Source organism: Rhinatrema bivittatum, chromosome 15 (assembly GCF_901001135.1).
Source record: "Rhinatrema bivittatum chromosome 15, aRhiBiv1.1, whole genome shotgun sequence".
In the NCBI taxonomy this organism is placed as follows: domain Eukaryota; kingdom Metazoa; phylum Chordata; class Amphibia; order Gymnophiona; family Rhinatrematidae; genus Rhinatrema; species Rhinatrema bivittatum.
Window position 1 is genome coordinate 13,887,212 of NC_042629.1, and position 27,437 is coordinate 13,914,648.

General features: G+C 43.6%; 1 protein-coding gene across 2 annotated transcripts in view; it reads right to left on the reverse strand.

The window, feature by feature from the left end:
- Positions 1-27,437, reverse strand: part of EPHA3 (EPH receptor A3) — a 276,444-nt gene that overhangs the window by 226,239 nt on the left and 22,768 nt on the right. For both annotated transcript variants that reach the window (XM_029578191.1, XM_029578190.1), the window contains exon 2: positions 20,278-20,342. In XM_029578191.1, coding sequence (XP_029434051.1) covers positions 20,278-20,342 — 65 coding nt within the window. The remainder of the gene's footprint in view (positions 1-20,277; positions 20,343-27,437) is intronic.

Consider the following 27,437-nt stretch of genomic DNA (forward strand, 5'->3'; position numbering starts at 1 on the left):
AATATATCCTGATGTGTCAAAACAAACACAAAAAAGGAGGCAACAATTTTTGTTATTAAAACCAAAAGTTACCCAGATTGGAGGAATATTTTTATTAAAATATCCCTGCAAATGTTGCATAAAATATAAAGGAGTATCGTATATTTTTATTATCCATCTCAATTATCTTTTTTCTTAAGCGATAAAATACCTTTGAAATAAATCGGCCTGATTATATATTAGTCTACATAAGAATAGGAATCCCGAGATGTTATAAAAAACCGTTGCAATTATTGCTATAATACAGTAACGTTTTCTACAACTATAAGTTTTGGCTTTGTTTCCTGTTTACTAATTGTGAGATCAGCATCTTAGTATTGTGGACTACAAAAAAGAAAAGTGTGAAAGGATGTGTGTAAAGAATATAGTATAATGTTATTGGATTAGAAACTGTTATCTTCTTTTCTATCTGTAACAAGATTTTCTTGTAAAGATTTGTTAAAAAAGTGATAAAGAATTAAAAAAAAAAAAAAAAAGAAGTCATAATCATTGCACATTTACCTAAGCAAAATTCCAAAATGCTTTGCAGAAGGACATGTGCAGCTGTCCTTGGGCAGATGAGTCAGTGACACATTCCTGGTGCTCACTGAAAGAAGTGAAGTGGTCAGGAAACTGAGGACTACTGTTACCTCGATCAATGAATGCCATCCAAAATGAAGCACAGGGAAGATAGTGACCAGCTCAAAGACAGAGTCGGCGGAAGAGCAGGGATTGGAAATAAGGCACGAGGTCCTAGCAACTTGCTCAGGGCCGGATAGTAACTGAGATGTAAAGTTGCACCTCAGTGCTGTAGTGACAAGGAGACCATCCCCTCCCTCTCTACCTCACATTAAACTAGTTAGGTCACCACCAGGGTGAAGACATGTGGCATTATTCATCTCTTTCTCACATCTCTAAAAAGCTTCCCATCCTGCACTGCCATAAGAAGAAAGCAAGATTAAACAGCGGCAGCCTCCCTTCTTAGCCCAAACTCAATGAGTATTTGTAAACCCAGCCTAGGAAGGAAAGCTGAAAAAAGCTGCACTCCACCGTGGTTAGCCCGTGATTAGAAAAGTGGCATACATTCTCAAATTACATTCAAAATACATAAATCAGATACACTACATGCAAGTGGCTATGATGGATAGACATGAAACATTTAGACTCAGAATAAACTTGCAAACCAAGCTAAGGGGGTCATTTATCAAAATGTGCTAAGGCGTTTTTGCATGTGAAAAGCCCCGTTAACGCATGCGATAGGCCCTTACCACATGCGAAAGCACCATATCATATGGTGAGATGCAAATTTGAAAAAGAGGAGGAGTCAGGGGTAGGCTGGGCTTGCGAAGTGCTATTGCACAGACTTAACACTGACTTTAACTACACCTTTTTCAGTAGTGTTAAGCCATGCAATAGCTTGCATTACAAGGTGGTAAGGTTTTATTGCATTTTGTGATGTCACCTGAAAGGCCTATTTTAGTAGATTTGAAGTTCCTGGATCACCAGCCTAGTCATTTTGGGGGGGGGGGGGGGGGGGGAAGAGGGGAGAGGAAGGGAGAGCGAGAGAGAGCCTAGTTGTAATGTTCTCTCCCTAGATAGGTATATGTATCCCTATGGGAGGCCCACCAAGTAACTCGAGGTGAGGTTTAGGTATTAGTGTACAGGGTTAGGGGCCACTTTGACATTCAACATGAGACATACGAACAGAACAGTAGTCTCTTGTGAAGATTTGATGGCCTTCGGAGTGAGGAAACTCACCCAAAGATGAGATTTGTGCAAGGTTCTCTCAACCTAGCTTGATGGACTCTCTACCTGGGTAACATCAAGCTAGGTGGAGAGAACATTGCATCAAATCTTCACAAGAGAGCACTGTTCTGTTTGTACGTCTCACGTTAAATGTCAAAGTGGCCCCTAACCCCCTACACTAATAGCTAACCCTCACCTCGAGTTACTAGGTGGGCCTCCCATAGGGATACACATACCTATCTAGGGAGAGGACATTATGGCTAGGCTCCCTCTCGCTCTCTCTCTCTCTCTCTCATTCATTGAATGCAGGAACCGCAATTTGTGCTAACTTAGCTCTTTGCATAGGTAATTAGTACAAATTGCAATAAACTGTATATTAGCATATAACACACCCTTTTAGCTATCGCATGTGATACTTATTGCGGTTTGATAAATCCAGGCCAAAGAAAGGAAAAATCACAGAACAGTAAACAGAAATGCCTTTTGCCTTTATCTCTAACTGCCTTTCATCTCACAAAGGAAATTGTAAACTTGTATTCATAGAGCCCCAGCTGACACCCTAGTTGTCAAAACAGTGTGTTTACATATAAGGCACAGCGTGACTCTAAAAGAGAAGAAATGAAATAGGACATAGAGATGTGCAGCAGTCATAATGTCTGCGCCTTACGCTGCCACTGTGGGGCTAGAGAAAGGGGAGAATATCTCAGAGGTATAAAAATACAGAAGAAACAAAACCTATTCCCATGGAAAGGAAAATTGTAGAACAAGGCTCAATGAAGATCGATTCTGGAGTAACAGAAAGAGTTGCTGGAATGGCTTTACAGGGGAGGTGGTCGAAGCAAAAACCTGTAGCAGAATTTACTAAATCAGAGGAGAGGCACAGAGGACCCCTGGAAGAGAAGGGAAAGCCAGAGATTAACTGGGGATCTGTGGGACTGCAAAAGGAAGGCAATCAGACAGCCTGGATAGGCCTTACGGGCTTTTTTCTGCCATGATACAGGCCGATACAGTACAGGGTAGGGATGTGAATCGTTTTCCATATCGTCTTAACGATAGAAATCGTGTGGCAGGGCAAGAAAATCGTCTTAGGCACGATTTTTTAGTTAAAAAATCGTTAAAAATCGTTTTTTCCGATTAGTGCGCACTAACTCGAGTTAGTGCGCACTAACTGGGAGTTAGTGCGCACTAACTGAAAATGATACAATTTGACACTTTTCAGGTCAGTTAAGGTCAGTTTAGGAATGAATATGTATTCCTATTGGCTGCCCTCTTATTTATTCATGTTACCCAAGTTTCCTACTGACAGTATATGGGGGATGGGAAATGGAAACAGTTGGTAGCTTGACAAAACAAGTAATGTGATCAGTCAATGTGACTAGAACTTGTGCCCTAACCCTGATACCAGGGGTATTGTGATCTTCCTGCACACAGTGCCCTATCCCTATTAATACCAGGAGTGTTGTGATCTTCCTGCACACAGTGCCCTATCCCTAATACCAGGGGTGTTGTGATCTTCCTGCACACAGTGCCCTATTCCTGATACTGGGGGTGTTGTGATCTTCCTGCACGCAGTGCCCTATTCCTGATACCGGGGGTGTTGTGATCTTCTTGCACACATCCCGGTATCAGGGATAGGGCACTGCATGCAGGAAGATCACAACACTCCTGGTATTAATAGGGATAGGGCACTGCATGCAGGAAGATCACAACACTCCTGGTATTAATAGGGATAGGGCACTGCATGCAGGAAGATCACAACACCCCTGGTATCAGGGATAGGGCACTGTGTGCAGGAAGATCACAATACCCCGGAGGAGTGAGGGTCAGGCAGCTCCCCCCTGTCTGTGAAGCCAGCCTCTCACTAGTAATGCAGGGAGGGAGCTGTCTCAGACTTCACCATCCTCCCCCCCCCCCTTACCCACACACCATTCACTAGCTGGGACATGGGGGAAGTCAGGAGTGAGGGTCAGGCAGCTCCCCCCTGTCTGTGAAGCCAGCCTCTCACTAGTAATGCAGGGAGGGAGCTGTCTCAGACTTCACCATCCCTCCCCCCCCCCCCTCACCCACACACCATTCACTAGCTGGGACATGGGGGAAGTCAGGAGTGAGGGACAGGCAGCTCCCCCCTGTCTGTGAAGCCAGCCTCTCACTAGTAATGCAGGGAGGGAGCTGTCTCAGACTTCACCATCCTCCCCCCCCCCCCCTCACCCACACACCATTCACTAGCTGGGACATGGGGGAAGTCAGGAGTGAGGGTCAGGCAGCTCCCCCCTGTCTGCGAAGCCAGCCTCTCACTAGTAATGCAGGGAGGGAGCTGTCTCAGACTTCACCATCCTCCCCCCCCCCCCCTCACCCACACACCATTCACTAGCTGGGACATGGGGGAAGTCAGGAGTGAGGGTCAGGCAGCTCCCCCCTGTCTGTGAAGCCAGCCTCTCACTAGTAATGCAGGGAGGGAGCTGTCTCAGACTTCACCATCCTCCCCCCCCCCTCACCCACACACCATTCACTAGCTGGGACATGGGGGAAGTCAGGAGTGAGGGTCAGGCAGCTCCCCCCTGTCTGTGAAGCCAGCCTCTCACTAGTAATGCAGGGAGGGAGCTGTCTCAGACTTCACCATCCTCCCCCCCCCCCCCCCCCTCACCCACACCCCATTCACTAGCTGGGACATGGGGGAAGTCAGGAGTGAGGGTCAGGCAGCTCCCCCCTGTCTGTGAAGCCAGCCTCTCACTAGTAATGCAGGGAGGGAGCTGTCTCAGACTTCACCATCCTCCCCCCCCCCCTCACCCACACACCATTCACTAGCTGGGACATGGGGGAAGTCAGGAGTGAGGGTCAGGCAGCTCCCCCCTCTCTGTGAAGCCAGCCTCTCACTAGTAATGCAGGGAGGGAGCTGTCTCAGACTGGTATCAGGGTTAGGGCACTGTGTGCAGGAAGATCACAACACTCCTGGTATTAATAGGGATAGGGCACTGTAAGAGATGACTGTAGTAGATTGAATAAAGATCTGATGTTTCTGCTCTCCTCACACCAAACAAAAACAACACACAAGCAGAGAAGCCCTTCTTACAAAGCTGAGCTAGTGAGTTAAGTAGGAGGAAAAGTAAACATACTGGTGCCAGTGTGGCTACTTAAAAAATACACTTACCAACAATCAATTACATATATTTGAACTGTGTACAGTTCCAGCCAGGACCACCTTTCTAAAATGCACAGTGATTGGCAAATTCAACATGCACTAGCATTTCAGGTGCCTGCTAACAAAAATAATAAACAAACAAGTTCTAGTCAGGTGAGTGCTGATCATTACATTACTTTTTTTGTCAAGCTTCCAACTGTTTCCATTTCACATCCCCCCAACCATATTGGTAACATCAATAGATAAGAGCACAGCCAGCCAATAGGAATACATACATACATATTCATTCCTAAGTGACCTTTACTGACCTGGGAAGTGTGAACACTTTGTTTCATTTTCTGTTGGTGTTCGTTAGTTTCCAGTTCCATTTCCCATCCCCCCAACCATCACCTCAGTGGTAACATCAATAGATAAGAGGGCAGCCAGCCAATAGGAACACATATTCATTCCTAACTGACCTTCAGTGACCTGGAAAGTGTTTATTTGTATCATTTTCAGTTAGTGCGCACTAAATCGAGTTAGTGCGCACTAACGGGGAGTTAGTGCGCACTAACTCGAGTTAGTGCGCACTAACACGATTTAACGATTTTTAACGATAAATCGTTAGAATTTCTATTGTATCGTGTTCTATAACGATTTAAGACGATATAAACATTATCGGACGATAATTTTAATCGTTGAAAAACGATTCACATCCCTAGTACAGGGCGCTATGGTGGAGTGCACTGTTAACCCGCGTTTGGACGTGCGTTTTCGACGCGCTAGCTTTACCCCTTATTCAGTAAGAGGTCGAAAACGCGCGTCCAAACCCCCCTCCCCCCCCCGAACCTAATAGTGCCCGCAACATGCAAATGCATGCTGATGACCCTATTAGTCATTCCCGCGCGATTCAGTAAGTAAAATGTGCAGCCAGGCCGCACATTTTACTTTCAGAAATTAGCGCCTACCCAAAGGTAGGCGTTAATTTCTCTCGGCACCGGGAAAGTGTGCACCCTCCGACTTAATATCATGGCGATATTAAGTCGGAGGTCCCAAAGTAAAAAAGAATTTAAAAAAAAAAAAAGAATTTAAAATCGGCCCGCAGCTCACGGGTTGAAATCCGGACACTCAATTTTGCCGGCGTCCAGTTTCCGAGCCCGTGGCTGTCAGCGGGTTTGAGAACCGACGCCAGCAAAATTGAGCGTCGGCTGTCAAACTTGCTGACAGCGGGCCCTCATTTAAATACTGAATCACGCGCACAGGAGAGTGGGTGCTCGCCCGCGACTTTTACTGAATCGGCCTGATTGTCTGGAAACTGCAATACCTTCCTATCGGAGCAGCAGGGGAAGGAAGGATATGTAGATGGGACAGGGGTACACAAGCCTTTCAGACACACAAACAGGCAGAGGGATTTTCTTCATCAACCCAGAAAGTTTTTTAACTAGGAAATTGTAAAAGGTGGACCCGAGCTGCTACTTTTTTTTTTTTTAAGAAAATTACCACTGCACCCAGATCCCTTATAGATATCTGAAGAAGGGAGGCAAGCAGCCTTGCATGGTAATGTAAAGCATCATTTCTGAATATTGGTATCACAACTTGCAAAGAGTGCAGTTTATCCAGCAGGGCCAATGCTACTATTAGAACGTCCCACTGGAGCAAGGCGACCTGCCCCGTCTGACCGGCTGCCTTGCTTGGAAAAAGCAGAGTTAAGAGCACAGTTTTAGGCCCTGCTGCTTGGGGTTTTATTTTCAGTTTCACAAGAATCTATGAAACATTTTATGTTAAACTGAGGACAATTCTAGTTTACTGCCTCTCAGGGTGTTTTATTCCACAACTCCTGAATTCCCTGTGTATGCCCTGTGTGTGACAGAAGGAGCCTGGGAAAAGCTTTGATTCTCAACAAATGCAAGCGGAAGAATGTCACAACAGGTGGAGCTGGAAATGAATTTTCTCTTAAACACATCAACTTGCAAAGAAGAATTCAAAAACAAGAGAAAATGGAAAGGAAACCTGATTTTTTTTCAGTTGTTTTCCCACGGGTTTATATACATTTAGATTGTGTCAATGCCTATGTTGACTGTGAGCCATGTGGACTGAGCCACGTGGATATTCTGGATTACAGGTGACGTATTAAATACAATTAATAATAATGTGCCTAGAAAAAAAGCTCTACTGGCTAGAAAAATGTTGGCACTCATATCTAGAGTGAAATAAATCACTGCGATGGTTGTTTAGAAGTGATTGAGGTGGCAGCATGATTTGTAGGAATTACAGTAGTTTCTAGGTAGCGCACACAGTGCTCCATCCATCCCTGAGCTCCTGGAACAGCAGTAAATGAAGTCTTCATCCATGGCATCATTTTTTAACGTCGTGTCAAGGACAAGTCAGCGATTGCAGTGCTTTTCCCTTTCAAATGATTCGCCTGCATTTGGCTTATTTCTTCTTGACCCTGGAGTTTTAGAAAGTAGGACCTGTATCCTTAAGCTTGGGAAAATGTCCCAAAGCCTCAAAAATGCTGAAAAACTGAGAGAAAAAAAAAAGATTTTGAGTTTACTTGCTCTACCTTGAGAATTTTCACTTTCTTTGTTATGGTGCTGGAAGTGTAGTAAACAATATTAAGTATTTGACTTTATGTAGCACTGTAGGGATGTGAATCGTGTCCTCGATCGTCTTAACGATCGATTTCGGCTGGGAGGGGGAGGGAATCGTATTGTTGCCGTTTGGGGGGGTAAAATATCGTGAAAAATCGTTAAAAATCGAAAAATCGAAAAATCGAAAAACCGGCACATTAAAACCCCCTAAAACCCACCCCCGACCCTTTAAATTAAATCCCCCACCCTCCCGAACCCCCCCCCAAATAACTTAAAAAACCTGCGGGTCCAGTGGCGGTCCGGAACGGCAGCGGTCCGGAACGGGCTCCTGCTCCTGCATCTTGTCGTCTTCAGCCGGCGCCATTTTCCAAAATGGCGCCGAAAAATGGCGGCGGCCATAGACGAAAAAGATTGGACGGCAGGAGGTCCTTCCGGCCCCCCGCTGGACTTTTGGCAAGTCTCGTGGGGGTCAGGAGGCCCCCCACAAGCTGGCCAAAAGTTCCTGGAGGTCCAGCGGGGGTCAGGGAGCGATTTCCCGCCGCGAATCGTTTTCGTACGGAAAATGGCGCCGGCAGGAGATCGACTGCAGGAGGTCGTTCAGCGAGGGTTCCGGCGCCTCGCTGAACGACCTCCTGCAGTCGATCTCCTGCCGGCGCCATTTTCCGTACGAAAACGATTCGCGGCGGGAAATCGCTCCCTGACCCCCGCTGGACCTCCAGGAACTTTTGGCCAGCTTGTGGGGGGCCTCCTGACCCCCACGAGACTTGCCAAAAGTCCAGCGGGGGTCCGGAAGGACCTCCTGCCGTCCAATCTTTTTCGTCTATGGCCGCCGCCATTTTTCGGCGCCATTTTGGAAAATGGCGCCGGCTGAAGACAACAAGATGCAGGAGCAGGAGCCCGTTCCGGACCGCTGCCGTTCCGGACCGCCGCTGGACCCGCAGGTTATTTAAGTTATTTGGGGGGGGGGTTCGGGAGGGTGGGGGATTTAATTTAAAGGGTCGGGGGTGGGTTTTAGGGGGTTTTAGTGTGCCGGCTCACGATTCTAACGATTTATAACGATAAATCGTTAGAATCTGTATTGTATTGTGTTCCATAACGGTTTAAGACGATATTAAAATTATCGGACCATAATTTTAATCGTCCTAAAACGATTCACATCCCTATAGCACTGTGCATCCATACATTAGCCTGGTGTACTTTAAAATGCAATATTTCAGGGCCAGCCTAGATTTCATTCCCAGATTTTCCAGGCTGGCTGGAGCTGTGAGGGAGACCCGGGCACCGTCACTGGAAAGACTGGATAACAGGACTAGAGCAGGTGGCAAGGGATTATAAAGGCCCAGGGAAGTTGTGAATGATCCAAAAAAGGTTTGGATAAGTTCTTGGAGGAGAAGTCCATTAACTGCTATTAATCAAGTTTACTTAGGGAATAGCCACTGCTATTAATTGCATCAGTAGCATGGGATCTTCTTAGTGTATGGGTAATTGCCAGGTTCTTGTGGCCTGGTTTTTGGCCTCTGTTGGAAACAGGATGCTGGGCTTGATGGACCCTTGGTCTGACCCAGCAAGGCAATTTCTTATGAAGGCTCATGGTGCTGGATCCCAGGTCCAATTCAGAATGAGCTGGAAGCCTAAAAGAGGAAGCCAACACCCACCCACCCCAAAAAAAAAAGAATGCACTATTTCAGAAATATTCAAAGTCCATGGCCAAGGAGTACAATTCTAGCATGTGGACCACATAACATTTTTAAAGGGCTATGGAAAAAGGAATATGTGCCTGCCTGTTGGCCTTCTATTCCAATCCAAACTTTCAGCTCCGTTCTTTGCCATTTATCACGGGGATTGCCAAAGCTGAGTTGCTAGGAGCCCTCAATTCAGAACTTGTTGATCCCCTTACTTTTCCGTCTCACCTTCCCTCATGATCATTTTCTCACTCACTGGTATGAAATTCTAGCCCAGAGATGTGTCTGATAGATGCCTGCATAGAGTTATGTCTGAGTCCCTCCTGGGGTGCTCTGCTCAAGGGAAGGACAATGTTATCATTATTATTATAAAAGTCAAGCTGAATAAACTGAGTGACAGGAAGATAAAGCATTTTAGTGCCCAAAATAAGGTGACAACAGTCTTCCTAAGTGTCATAAAGTCACCATCGATTACCATCACAGAGCCTGAAGTTGCACCGACTTGGATGAATTACTTTTATTTTAATAGTGTGCTGGAATCTAGCGGCACTACATTATTATGTGGTAACTATATATATATATATATATATTGGCCATGCAAATAACATCATTAGAGCAGTTTCAAAGGGTTTAGGATCCTAACTTTCAGAGCTAGGAGCCTAAACTGGCCAGGGCTGGGTGGCTATGGGGCAGAGAATAAAAGTTAGGATCTGAAGCACTGAATTTCAGCACTAAGCATCTAACTTGGGATCCTAAATCTAAGCAATGAATAGCTGTCCTAAATTTAAATAGCTTTTCAGCTAAAAACATAGATCCCTATGTCAGGCTGAAAATAGGTTCCTAACTTAGGCCTAGAATTATCATTTTGCTATAAATATAGCAGAAATAGCACCCGCGATAAAAGTGTGTGTGTGAATAGGCAAATTGTCAGTTACTGCATCACATAGATAAATATCGCAACCGGTATATTCTCGCGGGTCGTAATGCACAACTGCAGCTGTTATCGCGGGGGGAGGGAGAGAGAGAGAGAGACTACATTGTAGAAGTAAATTCCTCTTCTTGTACCGTTCATTGATTCAAATGATAGAAATTCATCGGTCATATCAAATTTGCAGACAATTCCTCTGTGTATATATCACTCCCCAAACCCACCCCAACCCCACCCTGAGTCGAATGTGCCCATCTACAGAGTCCTATTCACCCTGTTAAAGTCTCTCTCTCTTTCTCATTCTCTCTCAAAATGTAGAAGCTCGGGTTATTTTTTTAATATCTGCCTCCATAGGGGTGGGTGTGTGTGTGTGTGTGTGTGTATATGTGTGTGTGTGTGTATATGTGTGTGTGTATATGTGTGTGTGTGTGGGTGTGGCATAAGTATTGCAGATATGCAAAGAGACAATGATTCTCTGCTTCCCCGATAGATCATAATCACGGCGGCTGAAATACAGCTAGCAAATCACCTTCTAAATGTATTTATTTATATTCTGCCTTTTGTGACACTTCAATGTGGATTACATTCACATGCTGTAGGATTTCCCTATCCCCAGAGACCATACAATTCATGGAGTAAATTTTCAAAGGGACTCCATGTGTAACAGCAGCAATATGCAAAAGCAATATGCAAAATATGCTGTTTTATAAACATTTGGAGGGCGCACGTATTTTCCATTTTGCGTGTACATTTTATCGGTGGAAAAAAGGAGTTGGCTGGGGGAGTACCAGGATGTGGTTCAGAAATACGCAAGGTGGTCGCTATTTTGTAAGAGATATACATTAACAAACTTTTCATACACTTTTACAGCTGCTAATATTGGACTTGTGCCATTTTTGGGTGGGAGGTCTGGGTGAAGGACTAGAGGGGGTCTAGATCAGTGATGGCGAACTCCAGTCCTCGAGTGCCGCAAACAGGCCAGGTTTTCAGGATATCCACAATGAATATGCATGAGATAGATTTGCATGCACTGCCTCCATTGTATGCAAATCTATCTCATTTATTTATTTATTTTATTTTAAACATTTTTATACCGATATTCATGTGCATATCACATCGGTTTACAAGCAACAAGGGGAGTAAAACCTTAAAATGAGAAAGGGAAAAGTAAAGTTGCATGTAACAGGGATATCCAAGGAACAAGAAGGGAATAGAGAGAGAGAATAAAAGAGTCCGGATGACCTAGGACAGGCGTTGAGAGGATGAAACAGTAACTGAATTACAAAAACGTATAGGATTGGGGGAGGGGGGAGGAACAGTGGATTCATGTATAGGCATGTATAGGAAAGGCATGTGTAGGCATGTATAGGAAAGGCATGTATAGGCATGTATAAACATGTATAGGCATGTATAGGAAAGGCATGTATAGGCATGTATAAACATGTATAGGCATGTATAGGCATGTATAAACATGTATAGGCATGTATAGGCATGTATAGGAAAGGCATGTATAGGCATGTATAAACATGTATAGGCATGTTTGAACAGCCACGTTTTTAGTTTCTTTTTGAAAGTCGTTGTACAATGTTCTTGGCGTAGTTCGGGTGGCATAGGGTTCCATATTCTTAGTCCCGCTACGGAAAGCGCACGTTCTCTGGTGTAGATGTGTTGAGGGAGTTTGTGAGAGGGAGTAGACAGGGATCCTTTGTAGGCGGATCTAGTGGGTCTGCTAGAGGTGTGGTAATGGAGGGAATCATTAAGCCAATGAATATTCTTGTTGTGCACAGAAAACACTGCTTTTCTGTACTGCCTCCTACTGAATATCACTGGGATAATAAGTAGGAGGAACAACTCTTTAAAAAAATTTTGTCAGTGAAAGGACCAATCCCCTTTCAGGGCAGCCTTCTGAAAGGTGATTGGTCCTTTCACTGACATGTGACAGTGAAGGGACCAATCGGCAATAAGTGAAGCAGTGAATAAATTAATATTAAATACCAGTAGTCAGGTTCAGAGAATGGACACTAAATTTATCAGCGTCCTTTATCCTAACCTGTGCATGTGCACTGGTTAGCGTCCGTTTTCTTAACCGGCGGACAGCCTCTGATAGCGGACCTCTCTCAGGTGCACGCTGTCAAGGAGGCGCTAGGGGCGCACAATTGCCCCTAGCGCCTCCTCGACAGCGCAAGCCCTAATTTAAATATTGCAACACACCCTCAGGAGAGGTGCCTGGGGGAGCGTTAGGAAAGCGGGCGCTGAACACTCAGTGCCTGCTTCCAGCGCAATTTTTTTGCATCGGCCCCTTAATGGGTCAGACCTTTCATGATCAACTAAGATGAATTCAATCAGCACATCAAAACGTCATTCTACAAACCAAATTGTTCATCTTATTTGGGCTGTTCATGGTAACATGTGCCAGGCTCTCTGCTCAAAAAGTAGCAGAGAATGGAGGTGGCAGGGATGAACAGGTGGAAGCTTTATTTTTTTACCCTTTGCCCTTCTAAAGTGTCAGAATTTGCCTTTGGCTTCTCTTCTTGTCTCAGTTACAACTAGCTCTGATATTCTCTTGTTTTTCTAACTGGCCAGTAATGTTTGCAGTGTGGTAACAGCAGGAGGTTTCTGGTGCACGTTTCACACCCCCCCTTTCTGGCGGGTGCACATTCTCTGCATAAGGTGGACCTCCTCACCTTTCCAGCGTGTGCAAACTCTTCTTTTTTTTTAGTTACTCTCTCTTTTTAGCTATTTAATCTAATTAGTTAGTTGGGTTCAAATTAAGTAGGGTTGGGCTGGCAGGAATGCACAACTTCATTGCTGCTGTGTCCAGCTCAGCAAATATTTTGCTGTGTGAAAACGTTTGCTCCGTGCTTACAGCCTTTTAACAGGGTGGAGCAATAAGGAGACGGATATGAGCAACCAGCAGTAGTATCCCTGATTGGGAACCTAAAGGTTGCTGATAGAAAAAGTGACTGTGGCATTGCAGAGTGCACAACAAGTACAGGTGGAGTCTTCAGATCTGGCCTTGGTGGGATCCAAACTCAACCTTGCACAGGGGGCTGCTGGGGGTGCCAAACCGCTTCCTTCCTGAGCGGGAGGGTGGGTGGCAGGCTGGCGTAATAAGAGCATGCTTTAGCTTTTGCTAAGGATGCAATGTTATTTGTTTTTGCTGATGTATTTTTGCCGTGTGCCAATCTGTTATGAGCAAGCATTTTGGGTTAGTGGAATGTAAATAGTCTAAACTATATAAAGAAATGGGTCTGAGCAACCAGACTGAAAGAGACGACTCCAGCTACTAGGAGAGTCCCTGCTCAAGAGCCAAAAGATGGCGAGTTCAGCAGAGGATGTGGCACTGCAGGACCTCTCGTGGGGAGAAAACCATTGGTAAATGTGGCCTAATTGACATATGGAGGGAAGAGTTGAAGACTTTCCAAATGGTTTTATATATATCTGCTATTGCTATTGCTTTCATGAATATGTCATAAGTACATTTCCAAAAATAATTGCAAGATTCTGTATTCACAAACTTACAGACCCCTATATAAACATCTTGAACATTCATAGTTCATTGATAAGCTAAAGTTCAGAAGAGTTAGACTTGTATAATGTTCAGGGAAATGGGTGTCCTGGACATTGCTGGAAACTCTGGGGATTGGTTATCTTTTATGAGCAGAAAAAGAACAACTATGATGCATCATTTCTCCTGGGGAAAGGTTGACAAGGCTTCTTTTTGTATATATAAGAGCCTCATGAGAAGTAAGCTGCTCTCCCACCAGTGCTTTCATCTGGCACATTAGCACGTATAGCAAGATCTCTTCAATACAGGAAAAATGATTCCCCACCGATTTACAAGCTCGCTTTCTAATCGGCTATATTTCATGTTGAAGGCCTTTTATTCAAACTTGGGTCCTCCTGTTGCATATTATTTATCCAAACTCAATCCTACCTGTCTCAAAAGGTTATGGTTACAGTATATCATCCTCCAGAGAATGTCACTAAATGATCAGGAAACGAGATGATCCCCAGGGTGCCAGCTACACAGTCATTCCAACACTGCCCCGTGATTGATTTTTTAAATGACTGCACCCCCTCGACTAAGAGCTCTGTTAGGTCTTGCTGGGCAATGCTGTCCATTCTGCACATGGAAAACCTTACTCTGAATGATACTGCAGTGTCATATTATCCCAAGCTCACCTCTTTGGCTTCTTTTCACAGAGATTATATTAATGCTATTACTGGATTTCAAAATCAGTTCTAGTGTCCTCTGCCCCCACCCCCCCAAAAAAAATGGAAACCTTATCATCAATGTGTGTATAAACTATTAGACAGGTCTTTCGACACCAACAGCTTGGTCTAAGAAATTTATCAGTGACACTGCTCAAATAACATATTCAGTGGCATACGGCAGATTTCTTGTGTTGTGTTCCACTGCCAGTTGCTTTGCCTTTTTCTGCTTCTGATAGCAGACCTAGATGGTGTAGTCAGAAAGATTTGCGGAGTGGCAGAACAGAGCCCTATGGCAGAGAAACACTGGTTTTGCAAGGTAACAGCAATGCCAAACAAGTTAAAGGACACTAAATCCCTGCACGTCCACTTGCTCGAGATGGGTTTTTTTCTGATAAAGGTCTTGCAATCATCTCTCCTTAAAAGACCGAAAATGAGACAGTTTTGAGTTAATGTGAATGTGGATAATTGTCCTCTCTCTTTTTATATATTTCTTATCTATATCTATATATATGTGTGTGTGTGTGTATATCCATACACACACATATGGCACTTTTACACACATACTTGTGATGCTTGAGTCATTTTTACACTCACTCCACACTTCTCTCACCGGGAAATAATGAATCACAGTGCATACTGTATGTATGTATATCTATATATAAATGACTTGTTTTTCTCAGCACAGGGCAAGAGCAGCTGACATAAAGATGACAGCTATATCATGTTTGATAGAAACCAGCTATGGTGGAATAAGAGATAGAATTACCTTGAATTTTAAGATGTATGTTAGTAAAAGCCAAAAGTGCTTTAACAGGACTTAAAGTACAGCTTTACTGAGATCAGTGGTCTGAAGGAGAAGGGGGAACACACAATGCAAGCCTCCCCCCATTACTTATTACATCATATTCTCAAGTCATTGTAAATGAACTTTCAAGATAAGGTTTATTCCAGCTTTCCTTACAAGACTCTGGAGTGGGACTATTATTGCTTTGCATAATTCCTTGCAAATTCAAACTAGAAAACATAGATCTTACCATAAAACTGCAAATTGCTATTGAAAATTTGCCTCTTCAGGCTCAACTAGTTAATGTGTAGCTGGCATATCACAATTAATGTTATTTGAACGCTGGTAGCATAATTACTTTGGTTACCCACACAATTCTTTACAAACTTTTTCAGTTTCCAGCTTGGCTTAATCAACCTACAATTGCACCAGACAAATTCAGACAAGGTATTTCTGCTCCACACAATTACTGTAAACTGTAGGACTTTTATAGCTCTTCTGCACAAACTTGAAAAATGGTTGTTTTAGGAGAAGACCAACTGGTTCTCGGAGAATGATCTGTCTGATAGACTTAGATCTAATTCTCAGTGGAGTACAGGATTTGCTGAGAGAGGTAACGTGGTGGGGCCACTTGGCAATAATGATCATAATATGATCAAATTTGAATTAATGACTGGAAGGGGGACAGTAAGCAAATCCATGGCTCTCGTGCTAAGCTTTCAAATGGTTAGGAACAAACTGAAAGGAGCAGCTACAAAGGTAAAAAGTGTGAAAGAGGCGTGGTCATTGTTAAAAAATACCATCCTAGAAGCACAATCCAGATGTATTCCACACATTAAGAAAGGTGGAAGGAAGGCAAAACGATTACCGGCATGGTTAAAAGGTGAGGTGAAAGAGGCTATTTTAGCCAAAAAGTTCTTCATTCAAAAATTGGAAGAAGGATCCAACAGAAGAAAATAGAATAAAGCATAAGTGTTGGCAAGTTAAATATAAGACATTGATAAGACAGGCTAAGAGAGAATTTGAAAAGAAGTTGGCCGTAGAGGTAAAAACTCACAGTAAAAAACTTTAAAAAATATATCCAAAGCAGAAAGCCTGCGAGGTAGTCAGTTGGATCATTAGATGATCAAGGGGTTGAAGGGGCACTTAAAGAAGATAAGGCCATCGCGGAAAGATTAACAATTTCTTTGCTTCAATGTTAACTAACGAGGATGTTGGGGAGATACCAGTTCTGGAGAAGGTTTTCATAGGTAATGATTCAGATGGACTGAACCAAATCACGGTAAACCGAGATTTGGTAGGCCTGATTGACAAACTGAAGATAGTAAATCACCTGGACTGGATGGTAAACACCCCAGAGTTCTGAAGGACTAAAAAATAAAATTTCTGACCTATTAGTAAAAATTTGTAAACCTATCATTAAAATCATTCATTGTACCTGAAGACTGGAGGATAGCAAATGTAACCCCAATATTAAAAAGGGCTCCAGGGGCGATCCAGGAATCTACAGAACGGTTATCCTGACTTCAGTGCAAGGAAAAATAGTGGAAAGTGTTCTAAACATCAAAATCACAGAACATATAGAAAGACATGGTTTAATGGAACAAAGTCAGCATGGCTTTACACAAGACAAGTCTTGCCTCACAAATCTGCTTCACTTTTTTGAAGGAGTTAATAAACGTGGATAAAGGTGAATCGTAGATGTAGTGTACTTGGATTTTCAGAAGGTGTTTGACAAGTTCCTCATGAGAGGCTTCTAGGAAAAGTAAAAAGTGATGGGATAGGTGGCAATGTCCTTTCGTGGATTACAAACTGGCTAAAAGACAGGAAACAGAGAGTAAGATTAAATGGACAATTTTCTTAGTAGAAGGGAGTGGGCAGTGAAGTGCCTCAGGGATCTGTATTGGGACCCTTACTTTTCAATATATTTATAAATGATCTGGAAAGAAATACAACGAGTGAGGTAATCAAATTTGCAGATGATACAAAATTATTCAGTGCAGGAGAAATTATTCATTGCAGGAGAACCTTGTGAGACTGGAAAATTGGGCTGGAAAATGAGGATGTTGGGGAGATACCAGTTCCGGAGATGGTTTTCAGGGGTGATAAGTCAGACGAACTGAACGAAATCACTGTGAACCTGGCAGATGTAGTAGGCCAGATTGACAAACTAAAGAGTAGCAAATCACCTGAACCGGATGGTATGCATCCTAGGGTTCTGAAGGAACTAAAAAATGAAATTTCTGATCTATTAGTTAAAATTTGTAACCTATCATTAAAATCATCCATTGTACCTGAAGACTGGAGGGTGGCCAATGTAACCCCAATATTTAAAAAAGGCTCCAGGGGCGATCCAGGTAACTATAGACCAGTGAGCCTGACTTCAGTGCCGGGAAAAATAGTGGAAACTATTCTCAAGATCAAAATCGTAGAGCATATAGAAAGACATGATTTAATGGAACATAGTCAACATGGATTTACCCAAGGGAAGTCTTGCCTAACAAATCTGCTTCATTTTTTTGAAAGGGTTAATAAACATGTGGATAAAGGTGAACCGGTAGATATAGTGTATTTGGATTTTCAGAAGGTGTTTGACAAAGTCCCTCATGAGAGGCTTCTATGAAAACTAAAAAGTCATGGAATAGGAGGCGATGTCCTTTCGTGGATTACAAGCTGGTTAAAAGACAGGAAACAGAGAGTAGGATTGAATGGTCTATTTTCTCAGTGGAAAAGGGTAAATAGTGGAGTGCCTCAGGGATCTGTACGTGGACCACTGCTTTTCAATATATATATAAATGATCTGGAAAGGAATACGACGAGTGAGGTTATCAAATTTGTGGATGATACAAAATTATTCAGAGTAGTTAAATCACATTACAGGAGGACCTTGCAAGACTGGAAGATTGGGCATCCAAATGGCAGATGAAATTTAAGTTGGACAAGTGCAAGGTGTTGCATATAGGGAAAAATAACCATGGCTGTAGTTACACAATGTTAGGTTCCATATTAGGAGCTACCACCCAGGAAAAAGATCTAGGTATCATAGTGGATAATACTTTAAAATCGTCTGCTCAGTGTGCTGCAGCAGTCAAAAAAGCAAATAGAATGTTAGGAATTATTAGGAAGGGAATGGTTAATAGAACGGAAAATGTCATAATGCCTCTATATCGCTCCATGGTGAGACCACACCTTGAATACTGTGTACAATTCTGGTCGCCGCATCTCAAAAAAGATATAGTTGCGATGGAGAAGGTACAGAGAAGGGCAACCAAAATGATAAAGGGGATGGAACAGCTTCCCTATGAGGAAAGGCTGAAGAGGTTAGGGCTGTTCAGCTTGGAGAAGAGACGGCTGAGGGGAGATATGATAGAGGTCTTTAAGATCATGAGAGGTCTTGAACGAGTAGATGTGACTTGGTTATTTTCACTTTCGAATAATAGAAGTACTAGGGAGCATTTCATGAAGTTAGCAAATAGCACATTTAAGATTAATCGGAGAAAATTCTTTTTCACTCAATGCACAATAAAGCTCTGGAATTTGTTGCCAGAGGATGTGGTTAGTGCAGTTAGTGTAGCTGGGTTCAAAAAAGGTTTGGATACGTTCCTGGAGGAGAAGTCCATTAACGGCTATTAATCAATTTTACTTAGGGAATAGCCACTGCTATTAATTGCATCAGTAGCATGGGATCTTCTTAGTGTTTGGGTAATTGCCAGGTTCTTGTGGCCTGGTTTTGGCCTCTGTTGGAAACAGGATGCTGGGCTTGATGCACCCTTGGTCTGACCCCGCATGGGAATTTCTTATGTTCTTATGGGCATCCAAATGGCAGATGAAATTTAATGTGGATAAATGCAAGGTGATGCATATAGGGAAAAATAACCCATGCTATAATTACACGATGTTAGGTTCCATATTAGGATCTACCACCCAGGAAAAAGATCTAGGCGTCATAGTGGATAATACATTGAAATCATCGGCTCAGTGTGCTGCAGCAGTCAAAAAAGCAAATAGAATGTTAGGAATTATTAGAAAGGGAATGGTGAATAAAATGGAAAATATCATAATGCCTCTATATCCCTCCATAGAGAGACAGCACCTTGAATACTGTGTACAATTCTAGTCATCGCATCTCAAAAAAGATATAGTTGCAATGGAGAAAGTACAGAGAAGGGTGCCCAAAATGATAAAGGGGATGGAACAGCTCCCCTATGAGGATAGACTAAAAAGACTATGTTCAGCTTGGAGAAGAGACGGCTGAGGGGGGATATGATAGAGGTGTTTAAAATATGAGAGGTCTAGAATGGGTAAATGTGAATCGATCAGTTATTTACTCTTTCAGAAAGACTAGGGGGCACTCTAAGAAGTTAGCATGTGGCACATTTAAAACTAATCGGAGAAAGTTCTTTTTCACTCAACGCACAGTTAAACTCTGGAATTTGTTGCCAGAGGATGTGGTTAGTGCAGTTAGTGTAGCTGGGTTCAAAAAAGGTTTGGATAAGTTCTTGGAGGAGCAGTCCATTACCTGCTTTTAATCAAGTTGACTTAGAAAATAGCCACTGCTATTACTAGCAACAGTAACATGGAATAGACTTAGATTTTGGGTACTTGCCAGGTCCTTGTAGCCTGGTTTGGCTACTGTTGGAAACAGGATGCTGGGCTTGATGCACCCTTGGTCTGACCCAGTATGGCATGTTCTTATGGAAACAACTGGAGCTGGGCTTAATACATACTTTTAAGGTAAAACTATTGGCACTTGTTTGTTTTATCTCTCTCTATATATGACAAATATATATATATATATATATATATATATACAGTCTATATATATAGTGTATATATATAGAGAGAGAGAGAGAGAGATAAAACAAACAAGTGCCAACAGTTTTACCTTAAAAGTGTGTATATATACATAGCTGATTTGCACAACTGGTGCAGATTTTATTATGTGAGAGTTGTCCTTTTCATCCCACTAAAAAAAACCTCCAGACATTCAGAACACACTATAGATCTGTGAGCTGCAGCAAAAAGCAGTCCAGGAATACATCATAAACATCAGGCCAGCTTTACAAGAGTGTTGCTTCTGAAACCCCGAAGAGCTCCGGCTATGCCACAATGTTCTGTGAAGGGGAAACAATGGTTAAGCAGCACATTGAACTGTCACGGCACTTTTCCATTTCACAGTCCAGTGAACTCACCCCATGTGACGGGTAGGAGATCCAGCCCAGCTCCCCTTGAATTGCTTTTGAATCCAGCAGGTTAACTAGAAAAGAAGACACAACGAAGAGGCATGAGTTTCATTTGCCTTTGTGCTGTTAACCACAGTCCCTGCCTCCTGAAAGATTTGTTTATTTGGTGACTAGATTGCTTCATTTGTTCAGGTGGTCTGACACAGCAGGACCAGTAAGAGGCACCTAAAACTGAACCCTTTACCCTTAATCAACACATCGATTGAGAAGGTCAAAATTTTACAAACAAACACTCAACAGCAGGACCCAGCTATGGATCTTGAGCCAAAAAAATTACACAGAGCTCCATCAACTGATCCACAGACATGTGTACAACGCATCCAAGACAATGGGTAGGAAGGAAAGAATTACAGCAATCCAGTCTTTCAATACGTACAGATTGCAAAGAAAGACAGAATTGCAGATAAAGAGCGAGCAGCCCACCCCCTTCCTCTCCCTCACAGATTCCCTGCACTTCTCTCATGTTTTCTTGAATTCAGAAACCGTTCTTGTCCCACCTCCACATTAAGGCTGTTCCACGTTTCCACTACCATTTTTGTAAAGAAATATTGACACTACAATGACCATCACTGCAGTAGGCAATCTGTGAAAAGTTTATGAGCAGCCCCAGGAGACATCAACACCTTACAGGGAGGTTCCACAGTAGACTCATGGATTTCCCCAGAATCTGGCAATTGTATATGGCTATAGCTGATTCTCTCGCTTGCAGACCCTGATCATATTTATTCACCTTTACCCACAATAAGGTTTAACCACTGGCTCCATTTTCTCAAGAAAAGCTGATTCAGTCTTGATGTTACCCAACTGCATGCATAGACATCCAGTCCTGACAAATCCACCTCTACAGGGCAGGAGAGTAACACCAGGCTTGAAAACCTGAAGGTACCTGATATACTAATCACTGTTTACAATGTTATTTATTACACACTTTCCTCTGAGCTCAAAGCATGGAACAACCCGCATGCAATAATATACAATTATAACTGGTACAATTCTAATGGAAAAAGCATAATAAATTACCCATCCAAATGAACCTAAGCTCAGAAAAGCATGCTTTTAACACATCGGAGATCAAACAGACTCATCTAAAACTAGAATGCAAACTGCATAACTGAATCATTACTTTGTTTTCAATATTTAAAAAAATAACAACCAAAGTTAAATAACATAGTCTGTCAGGAACTACAAATGATTAGCATGTTCCATTAATTGCAGGCATGTTTATTAATAGTCAGCATGGCAGAACGATCAATAAGCAGACTGCTAAGTAACAGGGAATCATTGCCAAAACCTACAGAGAAGTATAAATCAGAGGGAAGCCTGATACAAGCATGACACAGCCTTATTTCATTAATGAATACTGCAATGAGCGACAGCCCTCTCATGAGGAAGTCACCCTGACAGCATGGACTCCGTTTTTACAAAGAAAGAAAAGATTGTGAATCTGGAGGTCAGTGCCTGGCAACTGCACTCCTTCACAGCTCGAGAAGGCGATCTGTCTCTGGGACCCTCCCAAACCCAAGCCTGCAGGGTCATCATACGATGATATATGGACATCTGGAGACAAGGAGAAGGAAGGAGTGCGCTTATACTCTAAAGAAAATATTGCCTTTCTTAAGAAGACAAAATAAACTGGAAGGAAGAGGGGAAGAGTGAAATAGAGCAGAGCCAATGACTGTCGAGTGGATAGACTAGAAGAGAATACGTCTCCACTGGCCAGGCATCTCTTGGCACACCCACCTTCTTTTCCCCTAGAAATGGAAAAATATGTTTTCTCTGAATTATGCAATGTGTTTGTAAAGTCAAACTAGTTCAAAGAACAGACGTCATTTGAAACAAACAGTTAAGGGGACTATATTATTTCATTTAACTTTTCGACCATATTTCTAAACAAAAGATCTCCCACTGCAGACTATACAGCAGTGAAAACAGAATTGTGAATGTCCTAAGAAAATGGCAAAGCATTCAACGTGAGCATATATCAGAAAGAAGGTGTGCAATGTGCAGAAGATACTGCTGCAGTGATGATACCTGAGGGTTTCGTGGAGGACAGAACGTGAGATTATGATTGAATCCTCTTTTCTTTCTATGTTGCAGAAACTGCTCATGATAAATGGATCCAATGTTATTTATAACTAGGGATGTGCATTTGTTTGAAATGAATGGGTAAAATGCAAGGAATGAGACCATTTTTATTTCATTCATGAACCCCTGAAATGAATGGAGGGTGCCCATGAATTAAATGAAAATCTTAGTTTCATTCGTTTACATTTTCCATTTAAGTCTATGGCCCATTGCTAAGTGCTGCAGTGAGTACAGCAACCACGAAATTCCTGTGTGAGGAAGTAGCCAGGACAGAGCTGAGGCGGGAGGATACAGGACCAACCAAGGGGAAGCTGCTCTGCGCCTGATGATACCTCCTGGGAGCTGTCACCTCGCAGCTTCCTTCCAGTCCCCAGTCTCTACAAATTAGGAGTCTTGACGCCACTGCCTTGCTGCTATACCCGTTAGTTATTCTCGAGGGGTCTTGCTGCCATTCTAGCTTGCTGCCCTGCTCCTGATGAATCATCTTGGGGGTTTTGCTGCCCTGTTCCTGTCACTACACCTTGAAGGACTTGCTGCTATGCTCCCTTGCTGCCACCCATGCCCCTGTTTCTACACCTTAGCATTCATGCTGTCACTCTTCCTTACGGCTGTATCCCTTATGCTGTGCCTTCGGGGTCTGGCTGCCACTCTGCCACCTTCTTTGCTCCCATACCCCACTGCTTTACACCTCTAATAATGCTTCGGGGTCTTCATGCCACTTTTTGTTCCTCTGTCAGTGCCAGGGGGGGGGGGTTTCTGCTCCTCTGCTGCTTTGTCTCCCCGCCTCACGGTGCCTTAGGATGTTAATGCCTCTCTTGGTGCTACTTTACCTCTTTTCTGCTGCCTTTGGGGGGGGTTCATGCCACTGTTATTGGTGCCCTCGTTCGAAGCTTGGGGCGTTCTTGCTGATGGAGCATTTCTGCCACAGTACCTTTTGCCTTTACTGTGCTTCAGGCTATTGATGCCACTTTTGGTGCCATTTTGCCACAGTTGATGCCTCGGAGTCCTCTTTCCCGTTCTGATATTGCCTAACCATGTTTCATTAAAACTGATTGGAAAACCCCAATTTTAAAGCTCAAAATAAGCTGCACTGCATCTCCCATTTACTTTAACGGGGCACAAATGAAACAAATAAATTAATTTTTTTTTCATTTCAAACTAATAAAGCAAATGGAAGTGATCTATAAAACAAATGAACAAACCACAACAAAAGTTTTGCTTCTGGACATCCCTATTTATAACCTGTGGATAGGGTCACCAACTCTGGTCCTCAAGAGCCACAAACATTCCTGGTTTTCAGGAGATCCATAATGAATATGTATGAGATTGATTTGTATACAATGGAGATACTGCATGTGGATCTATCTCATGCATATTCATGTGGATATCCTGAAATCCAGACTTGTTTGTGGCTCTTGAGGATAGAGTTGGCCATGCCTGCTGAAGACTGTGATTCTCTAGGGCTTTCCTTTTTTTTAATTTTTTTTAAGTCTTCCTCAGATCCACTGCTTATCCCAGAGTGCCTCCAAGAGAGCTGTACACTTCCGTACAAGAAACCTCTCCTTTGGGCCAACAAAAAGATCTACTTCAATTGTCAACATCGCCACCTTCCCCAGCCTCGTTTGGGTGAACACTGGCTAGCGAAGATGGTATGAGTTAGATGTAGAAAACCAGGAAAAGATAACTTGAGGGAGTTAGTCACAGTGGGGCGGATTTTAAGAGCCCTGCTCGCGTAAATCCGGGCGGATTTACGCGAGCAGGGCCTTGCGCGCCGGCGCGCCTATTTTCCATAAGCCTGCCGGCGCGCGCAGAGCCCCGGGACTCGCATAAGTCCCGGGGCTTTTTGTCGGGGGCGTGTCGGGGGTGGGGCCGATCGACGCTGCGTTTTGGGGGCGGGACGTGGCGTTTCAGGGGCGGGCCCGGGGGCGTGGTTTCGGCCCGGGGCGGTCCGGGGGCGTGGCCGCGCCCTCCGGAACCGCCCCCGGGTCACATCTCGGCGTGCCAGGGCCCGCTGGCGCATGTGGATTTACTTCTCCCTCCGGGAGGCGTAAATCCGCGGACAAAGGTGGGGGGGGATTTAGATAGGGCCGGGGGGGTGGGTTAGATAGAGGAAGGGAGGGGAAGGTGAGGGCGAAAGAGCGTTCCCTCCGAGGCCGCTCCGATTTCAGAGCGGCCTTGGAGGGAATGGAGGCAGGCTGCGCGGCTCGGCGCGCGCCGGCTGCCCAAAATCGGCAGCCTTGCACGTGCCGATCCTGGATTTTAGCGGCTACGCGCGTATCTACTAAAATCCAGCATACTTTTGTTTGCGACTGGTGCGCCGACAAAAGTACGCGAACGCGCATTTTTTTAAAATCTACCCCTGTGCTTGGAAAATACTTAGATTTTTGTGCTGTGCCAGCATCAAGTGTCTTTTAATACGATTCAGAACAAAAGTATAATAAATCTGCTGGGTAAGACTAATGGGTAAATTTTAAAAGGAGCACACGTGCTCCCATAAACAAGCGTAATGCAGCGTGAGCAAAAATACGCCTAATGCGGCCTACATACATGCGGATGTGGCCAGTTTTGCACAAGCAACACTTTTAAAATCTACCTCTAAATCTTTTTTTTTTTTTTTTTTAAGAGTGTTGCCAGTGTACACAGGCCTGTACAAGGTAATAAGGAACCTGGCCCCTACAGTGATCCTGGCATGCTATATACAAAGAATTGAACCCTCATAGAACTGCAAGGTTCATTGTGTTACTTAGCTCTGAATATTCTGATGAATATTCAAACTATTGTAGATAAAGAAACTCAACAAATCCAAGTCAACAAGTCAAGATTTTGAGAGACAGCCATAATAAAATCAGAGCTGCAAATTGTCATCAGCTCACTGGTACTGTCTTGTGCAATCAAACATTTCCGCAAAATGTTCTGTGGGACTCATGCCTGAAATGGCTCCCTCCCAGAACTGGACAAGAGTCCCACAGCACTTTTTGCAGAAGTGTATGCTCACATATCTTTTTTTTACTATGAAATATTTTTCCTTCCTGAAGTTGCAGGAAATTAGATCCTTGGACAAGATGAGCCATTTCAAAACTATGCCAGCAAGCTGACATGTAGACATTCTGCACTTTCTGTCTGAAACCTGGAACTTTAAAAGCACGCAGTGTGCATATATTATATGTGTGTGTATATATATATATATATATATATATATATATATATATATATATATATATATATATATATATATCAGACTTTACTTGCAGAAAACTGGTAGCACACATGCATTTCTGGGGAGAAATTATTATTATTAAAAAATTCTTTTTCATTTGCTGCTCAAGGTGTAATACAGCTGTGCACAATACACTACACATCATACACTGGAGCATCTTTTCTTCTGTATTCTAAGACAGTGCTCAAATGATCACAAATTCTTTAGTTGAAATGAACAGATAAATTCAGGGATGACTTTAAGTCTGTGATGTGCAGCAGGGGCACACAACAGATGCTCTAACACAATGCTAAGAATAGCCCATTAATGTTATGTTCTTCAGTATGTAATGCTAGATAGTTTCTGGAGGATGGACAGGAACTGCTGACAGACAAACTGAAAGATGCAAAGGAAAACAGGTTCTGGATTTTGTGTTTTCCCATCAGTGAATTAAAGTATTGTAATAATCTTCCGCCATAGTAGCATTAGTAAGCACAGAAGAAAGTGAACCCAGGTCTTTCAATGCCTGCATTATGGCTATTGGTTGTATACCCGGGGCACCATGCTGATAATGACGGACAGTATTTAAAGCATGTTTTCCTCACAGACCTGCTTCCTGTATAATGCTGTATTGCAACTTGGAACTCAAGTGGACAAACTTCACAGTCCAAGAAAACCTGTAATTAACTCCTCTAGTGAGACTCAAAGCCAGGCTGGGAGAAAGAATCTGTCCTGGAAGCTCTGAGAAAAGACAGTGAAAGGCTTGCTCGTATCCTCACTCACATTAAACTCAGGTGCACTACTGGATCGAGAGCTGGCATCGACATGAAGTGTGAACTCCAGAGAATACTTTCATTGTTGAAGACTGGGATCTCTTTGTGAGTGTTAACCCTCCTATTGATGTCCCAGGCAGAGCAAGTAAAGCTGGGCTTTAGGAGAAGCTTTCCTCACAGAGAACATGTTAGTCAGGAACACGTACAGACGTAGTAGCAGATTATGTACACTGCTTGCCACTACGTACAGAATGGAGAACATATTGATAACTGACATAGAGTCTCTCCACCGACCTAAATATCTAGAAACAAGACATATCTACCTAGCAGCCCTCTTTAGGAAGGAGGGACAGCATCTTAAAGAAGAACCCTTGCCTTTGTCCGAACATGGATTTCATCCCATGAATTACAATGACTGCGCTTACTGAGAGATAGCCTATCAGGGGATCAGGCATGCCCCAGTGAGCCGGTCTGCCTGGTTATGTGGTCTCCCACAGCTCCTGCCTGGCCTGTTTTTACAACCGCTGAACTGCAGGCACCACGGAGTTGTTTGTGGGCAGTGAGAGCTGGGGACACTTTCTGCCAGCGCTGCCTTACAATTTTGCACCGTGCCCGGCCCCTGCCTAATCGTAGAACCGTGGGCCCGACATGGTGCAAAATGGTAAGGTAGCGCTATCAGAAAGATTCCCTGGCTCCCGCAGCCTGCAAACAAGCAATAGAAGAGGCCCAGAAAGATCAGCACCAGCCCTCCCACCCACGGCTGAGAAAAAGGCCCAGAGGGGCTACCAACACTTCCTCTCCCGCCAGCGACCAGTGAAAAAACCCAATGGGGCCACCGACAAAAGCCTTCCCACCCGCTGAAAGAGAAAGAAGGAACCAGCGGGGCTGAAGAGGAGGCTTAGCAGGACTGGGCCAGCACACCTCTCCCACAGGATTTTTAACTACAAAGGCTCCTGCCCGCAGTTAAAGACCTAACTGAGCCGGCACTAGGAATGTGAATCGTTTTTGAACGATTACAATTATCGGCAGATAATTTTAAAATCGTTAGAGTGCAG